This window comes from Taudactylus pleione, unplaced genomic scaffold (genome assembly GCF_031769625.1).
Source record: "Taudactylus pleione unplaced genomic scaffold, aTauple2 ptg000587l, whole genome shotgun sequence".
NCBI lineage: Eukaryota > Metazoa > Chordata > Amphibia > Anura > Myobatrachidae > Taudactylus > Taudactylus pleione.
This window is the reverse complement of record NW_028284989.1, coordinates 1,424,660-1,440,258: the sequence shown is the minus strand read 5'-3', so window position 1 is coordinate 1,440,258 and position 15,599 is coordinate 1,424,660. Positions and strand designations below refer to the sequence as shown.

Here is a 15,599-nt window from a genome sequence, read left to right as displayed (position 1 = left end):
GTGGGAGAGGAATGGGTGAGGGCTTTATAAGAGAGTGTGATAACCTTGAATTGGGTTCTGAAGGGGAAGGGGAGCCAGTGGAGGGCTTGTAGGAGAGGGGAGGCAGATGTAGAGTGTTTGGAGAGAAAGATGAGCCGAGCGGCAGCATTGAGGACAGACTGGAGAGGAGAGAGTCTAAACTTGTATTCAAAGTACAGTCAAGTCAGGGACTGGTGATATAAGCAATGTCGCCACTAGTGCCTATCAAGGCATGCTGGCACAGTGGTGAACACTGCTGCATTTTATGCGCCAGTGCCATAAGTTCGATTTTGCCCAGACTGCTATACTGTATGCACTTTCTATAGTCACTTGGGATTCCTCTGTGTGCTACGGATTTCTCACATGGTCCCATGACATAATGGAAGGTTGGATTCTAAATTGGCAATGGAGCGTGTGCCATTTGTGTGACTGAGGAACTAGTGCAGGAATGAATGTGCCAAATACAGTTATCTGAATATACAGATGTTGGCCCTGTTTAGATGGAGTTTGTAGATAGCCTATGGTATCCCAGTAGGTTATCCTCTTCATCACATGGTACGGTATGTTGGGATACTGTATTCTATAGAAGTCTTGCTGCACTTTGATACTATGTATACAGGTTATTTAGACAGAGCAGAAAATGTTGGACTAGAGTTTGAAAAGTCATAGCTGCACTAATGTGTTTGGTGACTATAAGTCCAGTTTCTAACCTCAAGTGCACTGTATATAGCGACCAAAGCAGTCACTACTAACACAATCACTAGACACAAAATATATAATAATAACTCCATAAATGCGGAAAATATTGGAATACCACTACTTGGGAAACATACAAATGCCATTATCAGGGCCACCATAATTTTTGGGTTCAAGGCCGCTGAATGGGACACTTGTACGCCCCATAGTTTTTTACTGTACATGACTGCGGCTTTGTAGGGGGGAGATGTTGTTCATATTAAGTATTTTAATTATATAGCGCTTTCATCCAAAAAGACTCAATACAGTATGTCTCCACTGCCAATAGAGTGGTCAGGGCCCGAGTAGGGAGCAAGGGCGGTGGATGAAATTTTGCCTAGGGCGCCCAGACACCTTGCACCGGCCCTGGTCATCACGGGTATGATTTAGGATGGGAATACCATATTAACCCACTTAAAATATTAAAAGTCTTTTTTTTTTCTTTTTGCACTTTCTTAACTTTATTAGGCTTTGAAGAAGAACAGAGATCTAACCCAAGCTGCAGTCAAATACACACCACCAGAACTGAACTCAGTGAATTCTAACTGGTAGGAACTCTACTGACTCCAACCTCAGATCTTGGTATAAACGTTAAAGGAAAGATGACAACCAGTAGTCTCTGGACAAGTATAAAATGGCCCCTCAAGACCTATCTGCTTAGTGAAGGCATGCAATGTTTTGGTGCCTGGCGGTAAATAAGCAATCTCTTTTTAAGACACACTGTAGGACTTCATGCTGATTACAGGAAGAGTTATGTATCTACACACACAGTGAGTCCATGCTGGACACCAGTGAAATCAGGTAATAGTGCAGAACCTACCTGACCCAACAACTCTAGGATTCTGTCAACCAAAGCACCAGATTAGACAACCACAGGCTTGCCCTTCCAGCCTCGGATATCTGGTTAGCTATGCTGAGATTTGTAGTTCAGCAACAACAGCAGAGCCACAGGTCACCTAACCCTGTGGTAAAGAAAATACCTCTGACCTCCTGCAAGTTCCGAGGAGCAGTCTCCGTCCCTCGAACACAATGCAGAGCCTAGGTTTCAGGTCAGGACAACCATCTCAATGTACATCTGCAGTGCCTCTCTGAATAATTAATACAAATATTAAAATAGAGCTGAAGCAGTCAGATTTACTGAAAACAGGAACAACAAACTGCAAACCATTAAAACCCACAAGATTTCTGCAAAGGTCGTATCTGCTGCAAAATGGAAGATAAATGATTTTGCTGCATTAATCTGTTGACCTGTGTAAAATTAATTTATCGGTTTGTAACACACGTATGTACTTGCTTCTTGTTTTTGTTTTTACCACCATCTTTGCTTTCATAAGACATTTCCCTTTTCGCATCCTCTAATGCGTTTTGTCAGTGTAACGTTCAGAGGTGACCGTTCGAATTCTGAGTGTCTCTAGTTCGAGGACTTCAGCTAATTACTGCATCCGAGAGATGGATGGCGCTTATTACATGTGTAAATTTTTACGACATGCTTACCGAGTGTGTAAATCAAATTGATGCAAGAGCAGCGGTAATAAAATTCCTTTGATAACAGCATTTGTCTGTGCTATGGTGTGTATAAAATCTGCATATTTATCTGTACATTCATTACCCTAATTGACCCTTTTAATGCAGCCAGGGGAAGAAACTACAGCCCTAAGAATCGGATAAGGATCAAGTCACATAGTCTTTGTGCTAAAAGCGACTTTCAGGGATCAGCACCAGAGAAATGCGTTGGGTAATAACTCTCATCAGCCACTGAACATTCCAAAAACTAATGTAATGTAAAGAAAAGTTAATGTGGTCACACAGTAAATGTTAGGATCATAATAAACCTGACTAGACATGAATTTGAAGTCGTGTTATGTGCATTACGGTTAAATGCTGCGATTCATTTTCTGACGAATGGCGGGTTTCTAAGACCCCATCCTTTCCAGGGCTCTAAATGCCTCATTATATGCATCAATTTTTTAAACGACCAAACCGACAAGCAACGTGCAACAGCCCCGTCATAAAGATTATTGGACAATGCTAAAATATAATGCAGTGCATCTCAATTTCTCAATAAGTAATAACTCAAACAACACCAAATCTGTTGAAATTTGTTGGGTATGGGATGTCGGGGCGCTCGGTATCCCGGCGGTCAAAATCCGGACACCGCCATCCTGTCAGGGCTAGGACACCAACACCCATCAGTAGGTATTTTAACCCTTCTCCTACCACTAACTCCAACCCTCCATCCTCAGTGCCTAAACCTAATCTCCCCCCTAGTGCCTAAACCTAACCTCCCCCTCCCTGCACCCTAAGCCTAACCCTCCCCCTTTAGTATCTAACCCTTGCCCTTCGGGATGCCAGCATCCCACTTGACGGGATTATGACAGCATCCAGTCTAAACAACTAACAAACAAACCAGGAGCGTGAAGGCTCCAGAAGAATAATAATCAACAAATAGGTAGAAAGGTTTTAAATTCAATTACTCTTACGGACATTCAAGAGGTCCTCAAACTTGGTCACCATGACCAAAGACTCCATGGAACAAGTAGAGGTTGGTGGAAGAGGGACTTGAATGAAGCTAGGCGTCAGCTGGCGTTGAGGAATTAAAAGGTAGGGTATTGGTTACACTCAATAAGTGAAGGGTTTAGGGAAATCTAGAATATTTTACTGTTTATGGTGGAATAGGTAGTTGTTATTGTAGGTGTGGTTCCCACCTGTTTGACTTGACTAGTATGCTATGGAGTTGTATGTCACAGGAAGGTACTGTATTGGCGATATCAGAAAATATTTGGTAGAGGCAGGTTACCCCTTTGTAAGTTGCGGGACAGATGTTATTAGGAAGACCCCTAAAGACCAGTCCCACAGGGAGGAATGTGATCAGTCTGGTGGTGTTCTCCCAAGCAGATAATTGACGACTGAAGGCCAGCAGATGGTATTGGTTGGTTATATCTGGGCCCTCCACACAGTGAGACAGTATTTATTAGGTTGTTGAAGCATTGTTCATTACAACCTAGCAAGTAAGGATTAAATATTTATCTAATTTGCTGCCTCCCTTCTCCCATTTCTATATTAAATTAGGGCTGTGGCTCATTTGCATCCATATATTGCAGTCAAGCCAGTTTTCAGTGCGAGTGTTAAAAGGTATGGCCAAGGTGGGGACAAATAGCGGAATAGTTGCCGCAAAGTCATCGGCAGCAGGGTAAGGTGAAGACAAGACAGGAACAAAGATTGTTTCTCAGTATAGTTGTGAGGCACAATATTTGGGTCTCACCTGACTCCAAACGTTAAACGGTTCATCTTAGTCAGCCAACATCAACTCGGAATAGCGTTCAACGATTATACCACCCTCATGAAACTTCTTACCAACGCAAAGAGACTCATATCCCTATATTCAGGATCAAACCTGGAAAGGTTTGATCCAGAAATCGAAAGTCCTTAAGACTTAGGGAACAAATATATGACTGCAATGTAGCTGTCTCTATATATTTATATATATATATATATATATATATATATATATTTGTTTGTTTACTGGAACACTTTAAGGTTGTCCATTATTTTGCTTAGATTGTACCAGTGATCTGAGAGCTCATTACATGGCTGTCGGGTGCGGTATGTCCTGAGGGGGGATAGGTCTGAATCTGAATTCTACAGCCGCAGTAAATTGCGGAGCACCACAGCTTCCCAGTGCACAGGAGAAATCTCACTCAGGGTTCAGTGAGAACTAGACAGGCATACGATATGGGGCGTTAACCCAGCCACAGCCAAGCCGTACAGTTCTGGAATGGGTGAATGACTGGTGTATTTGGCAGCACGGAGGTTAATGGAGCTCTCTGCATAGACTCAGTATACTTGGATACTTTAGAGAGGTAACTACAGGATCCTAAAGAAACAGACAAACATAGATGGACCCTAACACAATGCACAAAATTCCATACCCACATTCCAAACCACTATTCACTATACAGTATCTACCGTACATGTGTAATATTACGGTATCTATACTGCCATCTATATGAATGTACATGCTTACACGTCACACGCCCTTTAGTACTCATGACATGTGTTTCGTGTACGTTGCGCAGGATGTTATGACAATATATTTCCCAGTGGAATCCACCCGACACATAACTCCTTCCCCTGTCACAATCTATCACCACAATGACAATACGACAATTGTAAATCCCACCATTTAATGACAGAGTCTTCCATTAAAACTCACCAGCAACAGGATCTTGTGACAATAAGACTACATCATTGATAAATGAGCACTAATGCTCGCAGCCTCTTAGAAAGTCAGTAATATATATAGTGTAATATCATAAAACAGACTTCACGAGTTTCCCCACAATCCTGAATCGTCGTTAGGGCAAGACCAAACTTTTGTTGCGATTTCAAAAACATTGGATGCTGGTATTTATCCGCGTTCATAAACCATAACTTGCAATCAAGAATCATTTCTTGTGCAGTAATCCTGTATTAGCTGCCAGCACTTCTGACAAATGGACAAACGGTAACATATATCTCAGTTCTAGTCTTCTTAGGGGTCAAAAAGGCAAAAAAGGAAGAAAAACAGGTACAGTACAACAATATCCAAACAATTTGCATTTAAAAAAGTGGTAAGTCAAACAGTCAATGCAGTCCGTAAACATTTGCACCCAACAAAAAATATTGTGGTACCCAAATGATGGCACCTCCCATGCAATGAGTTGTGTAATGGGCAGGATAAGTACATGGCGGAGATATACAGTAATGCCACATTGTAATATTTGCCAGTTTCTCATAGTACCCATTGCCCTAAGCTAGCAGCCTTGACGCCACCATCACACAAACGAGCAAAGTTAATTAATTTTACAGTGTATGGTATAGGACATTTCCTCTAGACCACTATATGAGGACTTAAAATGGGCATTGCCCACAGCAGAAGGGAAAATGTACACTTTGTCTCACTCTTTGCATAATGACCATTCTCCAAATGTACAGGAATTCCCAATGCTCCCGTTATTTTGTGAACAAACCATTTGCAGATCTCTCCAGAAGCATCTGACACTATTAGCAGACCAAAAAGAAATAAAGAAACTGCCAGACCCCCCCCCCCAGAACGAATTAGGAACATAACAGCTCTTAGCAAGCACAAAAATGAACATTACAAAAGACTTTCTGTTAATCTGTCCCGCTAATTATCCTGGCATGCGTCCCATACGGAGCATTTCAAATATTTTCGATGTCTGTGTCTACTGCGAAGTTATGTGCCTGCAAATCCCGTGCTTTCGTTTGCCACAAATGACATATTCACAACGGAATTTGTTTTGGTGGTTTAAAGGGATAAAGTAAAAAAAATAATAATAATATTTCTTTCTTTAATGTTATATTTGCAATATCTGGCTCTGCAATGGTTAAATTCTGCAGGCAATACTAGGTTTAAAGCCCCAGATTTAAGAGGAGGGCATTTAACCCCCCCCCCAAAAAAAAAAAAAAAAATAACTTGCTTCAAGGGTTAACCAGCAGGCATAGAGTAACAAGGTGTGTATTAGACTGCAAGCTCCTTGGACAAGACACCGGCAGGCATGATGGTTTGAGAGCACTACCATGTTAATTATTGGTACAGCTGTTCCTACAGTTAGAGGAGAAGCCCTTGCTGGATTAGCAGTACTGGTCTGTCTTAACCAGCTATTCTGTTTCTATGTGCAAAGTGTTTATGATCTCTGCAAGCACAAGGCTATGGAGTGTAGGTGGCAATTTGTTCTATATACCAGAAGAGGGTGTGTTTGCATACATTAAGGGTCTTCTACGCTACCTCCAGCCCCCTCCTTCCCCCTGAGAAACCAAGGCAAAACATATCTTCCAAACCTTATACAAGACAGTACTATACAGAAATACAAAGCTGTACCACATATTATTTTCCTACTTCTTCCTATAACGACTGACCACAAAGCTGGGACTATAGCATAATGGTAACCCCAGTATAGGGGTTAGCTGAAGACCCCCCTCTTATTTAAAGTCTTAAAAATGCAATATATATATATATATTATATATATATATATATATGTATTATTTGCAATATGTTTTGTATATATATATATAAATATATATATATATATATATCAATAAATTATATATCCATATGTACATACACACATCAGTCACAGTGGGTAATGGGTTCACAGAGTCCCAAGTCATTATTTCCAAACTCCACATTATATGATCTGATTTATTTGGGGGTACTTACGGTCATGGTCGGACACGTTAGCCCATGTGAAAGAGGAGAGGGTCAGGAGCAAGATGACTGCAAGATACATGACCGTCGTACAACAAAAACACCTTCCCGGTATCGGTATGATCCGTTCCTCTCTTTAATGATAAAGTGTCTTGTGTCGTGTTCTTCTGGTGTGCCAGGGACAGATCAGGATGTAGGGATCGTCCAGATTCTCCTGACAGAGGATACAGACTGCATGAAAAAAAAAAAAATCAAATAAAAAAGGAACTGCAATAATTCCAACCAGGGTAGAGAATTGGGGGAGAGGGGATTCTCTCCTATTAGGATAACAGCTGAACTAGCCAGGCAAGATATGATGCAGCAGTAAAGGGAATTAAATAGGGTACCAGGAATGGACCATGAGAGATTGGTGAGCAGGGGAGAGGATGAGAAGGATGCAGACTCTGCAAATGCCTGGGAATCTGTCAGATTGTGCAGCTGCCCAGAGCTAGAGTGTACAGCCACGGTGCTCGGCGCTTCCAAGCTGCCTCCCTCTCCCTCTCGTATGGGGAATTGTGGTGCGTTCTGCTCTGATCCCCTTGAGATGTGGAGGGAGGGAAGAAGGGGGGGGAGCAAATGTGATGGGGGGGGGGAGGTTTCTCTCTCTCTCTCTCTCTCTCTCTCTCTCGCTGGGTGAAAAGTGGATCAGATGTAATTCAGTGCTGGTAACAGCCGTGCGGGCATCACACTGTATACATGTGTGTATTCCCTGCGGGGCTGAGGGCACACACACAAACAACTGCAGGTATGTGTATATAATATATATATATATATATATATATATATATATATATATAGATATACACTCACTGAATTTAGAAATATTGTGTTACAGTCAGGAGGGTTTACTATAATAAATATATGTATATATATATTATATATATATATATATAGATACATACACACACAGACATATATATATATATGTTTTTGCCCACTTGCAGCGGCTTTGGACGCGCCCACATCTACTTAACCACTTCCCAGGTACGGCTACTCAAATCCCCTGCGTCCAAATTAGCTCCGCGTCTCGGCGCGGCAACAATCGGGAGGTATGCGCAGTGCATTTCGTACGCATGCACGACACTTACAAACATCGGCCAGCAGCTCACACCAGCCCGGCGTGCGGCGCCGAATCAGGCCCTATATATGAATTCTATAACATAAGGATTCACTGTAAGACTTGGGGTTATATATGCAAATGAACAAGATTCCCGCAGGGCTCCGGAAGCCTCTAACAGGCATGTTACACAAATGACTTTAATCCCACGGGATATAGGATTCTTATAATAGAAACTTGGCGTTTCTGCTTTAAAAAATTAAAATATAATGTGTATAATGGTACAGTAGCTCCTATTTACTTATGGATACTGCTGTATTATATACTCACCTATGCGTATTTGTTAAGTATAGCATTGGATGGCTAACATTCCTTAGCAGGCTCTCCAGGTGTTTTGCAAGTAATCATCCCTTATTTTATAGAACGGTGTAGATATTTAGGTTTCAGGCTGTGTAGCTTTCTAATGTCAATCAATAATACCTTATGGCTCCTTTTAGATTAAGCGCTCCAAGGTGGAACGCACGCGGTGCCGATGCCGCACGTAAGCGTACAATGTTTCCAGTCTGCGTATGTGCCTGAGTAGCACTGGGCATGCGTTCCCATGGTTACCATTCTAAGGGCCTGATTCAGCTAGAGGTGGACGCAGGAGGGATCCGGGACCAGGGCTGGAGCAAGATCACAGCATATGTGCACTGCACCCCCGAAGCATGTGCAGTTCCAAAATGTTCAGTCAAATGTGACTGAATCAGTACTGCGTCCGGGGCTGAGTCAGCCTCTAAGTCGCATGGGCTGCCGCCGCCCCCCAACGGCATGACATCATGGGTGGGGGCCACCAGCACTGGGAGGTGCAGCGCCAGTCACATCAGTAATCACTTTACTTTCACTTCCTGGTGGCTGCCCCTTACTTTTTGCACACTGTAGTCTATAGGCCAGAGGTTCACAAACGCAGTCCTCAAGGCACCCCAACAGTTCAGGTTTTAGCGATATCCACGGTTGAGCACAGGCGACTTAGGTACTAATTAAGTCACCTGTGGTCAAGCATGGCTTTCCTTAAAACCTGGACTGTTAGGGTGCCTTGAGGACTGAGGCCCTGATTCAGGGCCGGACGCTCTGACAGAGCGCTCGCTCTGAATCAGGGCCGTCCTTCCTGATTTTAGAGCGGCCTCCTGGCCGCTTGCATAGCTGTTGGTGACCACCCACAGCTATAGCGAGCGGCCAAAAAGATGGTCGCGATGGTCAAGACCATCGCGACCATCGGGCTTGCGACGAGACCCTTATGGTAGGGACTCGTCTGCCGCAAGCCCTGGAGTGCTTTTGGCTCTATCAGAGCCGAGAGCACTCCCACTGACATCACTTGTGATGTCAGTGGGGCTGGCCCCAGACGGTAGGCGTTCCCGTGGGAATGCCTCTGGCCAGCCACGCCCCCGACATGCCCACCAAAGGGGGGTGCTGTCACTCACCATCGACAGCACGCCCCCTTTGTAGCGAGACCCATAGCCGGGTCTCGCGCATGCGCACGACGGAGCCGGGTCCGTCATGTGCATGCGCACTGGCCCAACATCGACCCGCTTGCGAGCGCTCAGCGCTCGCGAGCGGGTCTGAATCAGGCCCTGAGTTTGGGAAACTCTGCTATAGGCTACAATGGCTAATAACCACATCTTTTTTGGCAAGATCCCATAAATGATATAGGGGGCAGTGGTGTGTGATAGAGGTTAATTCACACAGTAGATTACTTAACCAGGTCTTACGTTTATTAACCAGACAGAACAGGTCTATAGCATGACACAGGGTTAATGCAGCAGGTATGTATGACAGGAACACAGTGCAGTGTATGGTGTATGTACCAGATCCAGCCAGGAACATAAAGGGGAGCACAGGTGGTGTGTGACAGGTGGGAGCACACATCTGTGTCTGTACATACAGTGTGGCAGTGGAGTATGCACACTGGCTGTGTACATGCAGCAGTATAAAGGGGCTGGTGCAGTGGAACTATCAAGGGAATCGGTATGGAATCCCGGCAGCGACAGCCTGACAGCGCTGGAAATCCTGATCGTCCCTAGGTAAGTATAAACTAACCTAATCCCTTAACCCTCCTTAGGGGTGCCTAATCCTACCCTTCCCCCTAAGTGCCTAACCCTAATGTCCCCTCTAAGTGCCTAACCCCCTCTTCCCCTAGCCTAAACCTAAGTCCCCCAGGGGGGTGCCTAACTCTAACTTCCCCCCGGGGGTGCCTAACCCTAACCCCCCCTTCCCCTAGCCTAACCCTCCCAGGGAGGTGCCTTACCCTGTCCCCCCCGGAGGTGCCTAATCCTAACCCTCCCTCCCCCTAGCCTAACCCTGAGTCCCCCCCGGGTGCCCTAAACCTAACCTTCCCCCCCCGGCTGTCCGCTCACAGCGCCCAGCATCCCTTCGATCTGGATGCCAGGCGCCGGTCTCCCAGCATCGGGTAAATGACAGGCATCTAGATATACACGCCGGTCATTTATCCCACGCCGGGATAAAGCAGCCGGGATGCCGGCTGTCATCAAGGGGGTCACTGGTCTCTCTAAGGCCGTCTCTCTGTGAGTACACTGGAGACTCTCAGGGGCATGTCCTTCCAGCATGGAGGACAGAGCTGAAGACGTGCGATCACACTGCATATGTTCACCACCACACAAGGACAGAGGTCACGCCTCTGGCAGTCCATGAGTCCTAGTGGCCGGACGGCGAGACAGTGCAGAGCGCTTTCTCCTAACAATCTTCAGATGACATTAGCTACTGGGGCCAAGCTCCGGGATGAATCCCATTCCAGAGCCTGGTAAATTCGGCAAAAAAGCAGCTATTCTGTGGTTCCCCATACATACATTTGGAGATACTTATTATTTGCAGGTACCCCCCAGTAGAGGATCACAGCTCTGACCCAGAAATCACAGGCACTTCTGCCGGGAACCAGAAACCGTTGGGAGCAGGTAAGTCACAGCTGGGCAACCAGGGATGATGTCAACATTCTAACGTGTCGACAATTCATTGTTGTCTACATGATAAATGCCGACACGGTCAACGTCAACATTACGACCATGTCGACACGACAAATGTCAACATTAAGACTGCTGATATAACAGAATACATATGTTACACCGCCAGCCCGAGGTGGAAGGAAATCCCGATCGTGCGAAAGGTAAGTATTATCTAACCTAATCTACCCCCTACCCCAAGGGGGAGGTTAGGGTGCCTAACCCTAACCTCCCCCCCTGTGCCTAACCCTAATCCCCACTCTAAGTGCCTAAACCTAACCCCCCCTTTCCCCGCCATCTAAACCTAAGTCCCCCGGGGGTTGCCTAACCCTAGGTCCCCCCCAGGGGTGCCTAACCCTAACCCTCCCTCCCCCTAGCCTAAACCTAACCTCCAGGGGGGGTGCCTAACCCTGAGTCCCCCCCGGGTGCCCTAAACCTAACCCTCCCCCCCTGCGGCTGTCCACTCGCGGCGCCCAGCATCCCTTCGATCGGGATGCCGGGCGCCGGTCTCCCAGCATCGGGTAAATGACAGGCGTCTAGATATACACGCCGGTCATTTACCCCACGCCGGGATAAAGCAGCCGTGAAGCCGGCTGTCATCAAGGGGGTCACTGGTCTCTGTAAGGCCGTCTCTCTGTGAGTACACTGGAGACTCTCAGGGGCATGTCCCTCCAGCATGGAGGACAGAGCTGAAGACGTGCGATCACACCGCATATGTTCAACACCACACAAGCACAGAGGTCACACCTCTGGCAGCCCATGAGTCCAAAGTGGTCGGACGGCGAGACAGTGACGCAGAGATCACAGTCACGTCTGCCGGGAACCAGAAACCGTTGGGAGCAGGTAAGTCACAGCTGGGCAACCAGGGATGATGTCAACATTCTAACGTGTCGACAATTCATTGCTGTCTACATGATAAATGCCGACATGGTCAACGTCGACATTACGACCATGTCGACATGACAAATGTCAACATTAAGACTGCTGATATAACGGAATACATATGTTACACCGCCAGGTGGAAGGAAATCCCGATCGTGCGAAAGGTAAGTATTATCTAACCTAATCTACCCCTACCCCTAACCCTTCTTTAGGGTGCCTAACCCTAATCCCCCCTCTAAGTGCCTAAACCTAACCCCCCCTTTCCCCGCCATCTAAACCTAAGTCCCCCGGGGGTGCCTAACCCTAACCCTCCCTCCCCCTAGCCTAAACCTAACCTCCAGGGGGGGTGCCTAACCCTAAGTCCCTCCCGAAACCCTAAACCTAATCCTCCCTCCCCCCGGCTGTCCACGCTCGGCGCCGGTGTAGGTTAATTAACCCTCGCCAGGATTCTGTAGTGGAGATGCTGGCAGTCGGCATAGCGACCGCCGGCATCATAAGCGCATACCGATATATCACACCCAACCCCTCCCTGGAAACAGCCATTTTTAATAGACATACTGTGGATCGAATGCATACATTAAAGGGTACGGAGACATTTGTGGGGTCTAATTTCAAGGCTGCAAAAATGGATTTACCCCTTAGTGAATTAATGTACCTCATGTCCCACCACATATGCCGTCCCTGAGCCACATGCACACTTGACGATTTTTATCAACGATATGGACCATAATGATATCATTCAACGATATATCGTTCAGTGTGTACAGGGTCTCATTCAGAGCCGCTCGTAAGCGGCCGTACGCTCGTTCCGAGCGATGTTCGCACATCTGCGCATGCGTACGGTTTGTAATACGCATGCGCGAACCAGTCAGTGCGGCCGAAAATTGTTTGTTCGCTATATTAGGAATGCCTGCTATTTTGAGTGACAGGAGGAGGCGTTTGTGGGTGGTAACAGGGGAAGGTGCTAGAAAACGGGGAGTGGAAATCAGAACGCAGGCGTGCTTAAAGGTCAAAACGGGCGTTTTATGGGTGTGCATAATTAATACAGCAGCGTCATCGACCACGTCACTGGGTTATTTTATAGCCAGAACTGCTCGCAATATAGCGGTAGGAAAAACCAACCACAAGAATAGCGAGCAGTTCATACGCTGTTCGATGTACTTGATTAATCTAATAAATAGCGGACATGACGTATGATGCGAGCGGCCAGGGGGCGTATTTTTCAAATAAACGACCGCATGTTTTGTTCGCTCGTTCAGACATAGAGGCGGCAACAGACCACAAAGAGCGAACGGTTCATTTGAATAGCCACCCCCTTTTTCTGAACGAGCGAGCGCAAATATCGTCCGGCTCTGAATCAGACCCACAGTATGCAGTGAACGACCAACGATGCGTGCTCCCGCGGGTCGTTAACAATGTATTTTGTCATCCATACATGCAGGCCAATCTGACGAAATCGTCAAGAATTGCCCATTTAGAGATGTGGCAGGATGACTTCACTGAAAGATCTCTTTATAGATGTCTATCAGTGTGTGCATGCAATATCATTTGTCCTGCACTACAGAAAGTTCAAGGGAAATCTTTTACCAATATCGTTCATACAGCACATCGTCTAGTGTGTATGAGCCTTTACTCTTGGCTTTGTCTAGTGCCTTCTTAGCGTCCTCCATGGTAGAGAACATTTCAATGAATTTTAGGACATATCCCACTAACAATTGCTATATTACCACACTATATTATTTCCCCCATGCCGCTTTGAGTAGCAGGAAGGTCAACCCTGCCCTTATTGGCTCGTATATTAAATTTTTAACCAACCTTCCAATCGAGTCAGAAGAAAGCCCACAGAAACTAGAAAAGAACCTCAACCTCTCCTCAAAAGCTAGGGATGGATATGCACCAGGTGCACCTCAACTGTTCTTGTCTACTGACTCCGCTTAGCTTAGCAGCTAGATCTGCAGCAATGTCTGGTCTAGAAACATTGCGATGAACTGGAACATCAACAGAACTGCTACCACTAGAAGCTGAAATCAAAGAAATATCAATACTAGACTGAAGATGAGATGAATCGATGTCTATCAGTCCCTGAGAAGGCATTGCTGCAATGGGGGGCAACTGGTTGGCTGTATAGAGAGGAAATTGAGAGTAATACCAGCCACTGAATGCATATTAAGGTGGGGGATGGTACATTGGGGCCCCAATGAGGATGAGAAAGCTAAACCATGTCAAGAAAAATATGGGGCAGAAGGACGGGATGTTTGCAGAAAAAGACGATGAGGGGCATCTGGGAGAGTAGGGTGGAAGAAGTACTGTATCTGGCTAGGGTTCACTTTTAAAGGCAGACCTATCATCTGATAGGGCCAATAATAGTTGGAACATGAACAAGGGTGGTGCCCGCACTAAGAACAGCAGCACCGTTTAAGGTAAAGGTTGGCACCTTACATGTGGACTGTCAGCTGAAGTAGCTACCAAAAGCATAATAGGTGGAGGGGATGGACATGGTGTTCAGATGGCAAATGGTAAAGGCTAGACCAAAATGACAGCTCTTTGCCCAGCACATGCAGGAATCGGCCCAGAGCTCTCATAGGCCCATGGGGCATTATGCACATCCAACAGACAGAAAGTGGCAATCCAGCATCGTTCTTTTGGATCAATACAGGATTGTCATGTCTGCATTTAATGCAGTAGATGGTCAATAAAATGATATCGCTCTACTAACAACAATTAATTTTTTTTCAAATCAATTATTTTGGTGCATGCGCCATAAGGGGTTAGATTAGTATTGTGCATGCAGCCGATGCATGTGCTGTAGAGCAGGGGATGCTGTTGGCCAGGTAAGCATATCGCTGCTGCATCATCACAGGATTTTGGAATGATTCCATTAACACATCAGGGGGCTGATTCTGAAAGGCTTGCAAAGTGAGCTGGAGTTGCAGGTAGCGGCGGAAGCCTGATTTATTACCTTATCATAATGAGAGTATCCATTCAACTAATGCGGGGGTTCATGCATGTGCAAGAGGAAACTTGTTCCACCCAGTGATCTTACGTAGGCTGCTGTAGCCATCATCATTGGACAGATCCATCCAAGTTCCATCCGAACTAGACTAGGACAGGCATATGGAAAAAAAAATAAACTGTTCAAAGACGCAAATGGCACAGAAGACAGAGGGCCTGATTCAGAGCCGCTCGCTAGGCTGCATTCGTACGCAGCCAGCTGATGTTTGCAATCTGCTCGTGCATCGCAGTGCGTGAACTAGTCCATGCGATCGGGAAGTGGTCGCTGGCTGCGCATAGACAGCTCGCTAGAATGAGTGACAGGATGAGCCATTTGTGGGTGGTGACAAGGGTTGGTTGATGGAAACGGAGGAGTGGTGGTGCGAACGCAGGTGTGCCTGAGCGTATCCACTATGCGACATTATTGAGCGATTGCACGATTACGACATCGTAATTGTCCAAATCGCTCAGTAATCGTCCTCAAGTCGGGCAGTTAAAAGTAAAAAACTACTAGCGATGCGCACGCCCGCTGGTCGTTTTTGACATCTATCATCACCCGAACATGCTGGTCAACCTGACGTCGTCTTCAGGTTGACCATGTTCGGGGATGATTGATGTGCCTACACTGAACGACTGAATGATCAGTGTAAGCACAGCACAGACTGTGAAATGACT

The 15,599-nt window shown here is 46.0% G+C and overlaps 1 protein-coding gene across 5 annotated transcripts in view; it reads right to left on the bottom strand.

Annotated features, from left to right (window-relative positions):
* Positions 1 to 15,599, bottom strand: part of CADM3 (cell adhesion molecule 3) — a 501,868-nt gene that overhangs the window by 281,671 nt on the left and 204,598 nt on the right. For 2 of the 5 annotated variants that reach the window (XM_088453789.1, XM_088453788.1), the window contains exon 2: positions 6,975 to 7,193. The exons of 1 other annotated variant lie outside the window; for it this stretch is intronic. In XM_088453789.1, the coding sequence (XP_088309915.1) occupies positions 6,975 to 7,044 (70 nt within the window). In that variant the 5' untranslated portion in view covers positions 7,045 to 7,193. Of the gene's footprint in view, positions 1 to 6,974; positions 7,500 to 15,599 lie in introns of those variants that run through there. 2 more of the 5 variants (XM_088453787.1, XM_088453790.1) reach the window with 1 other exon arrangement.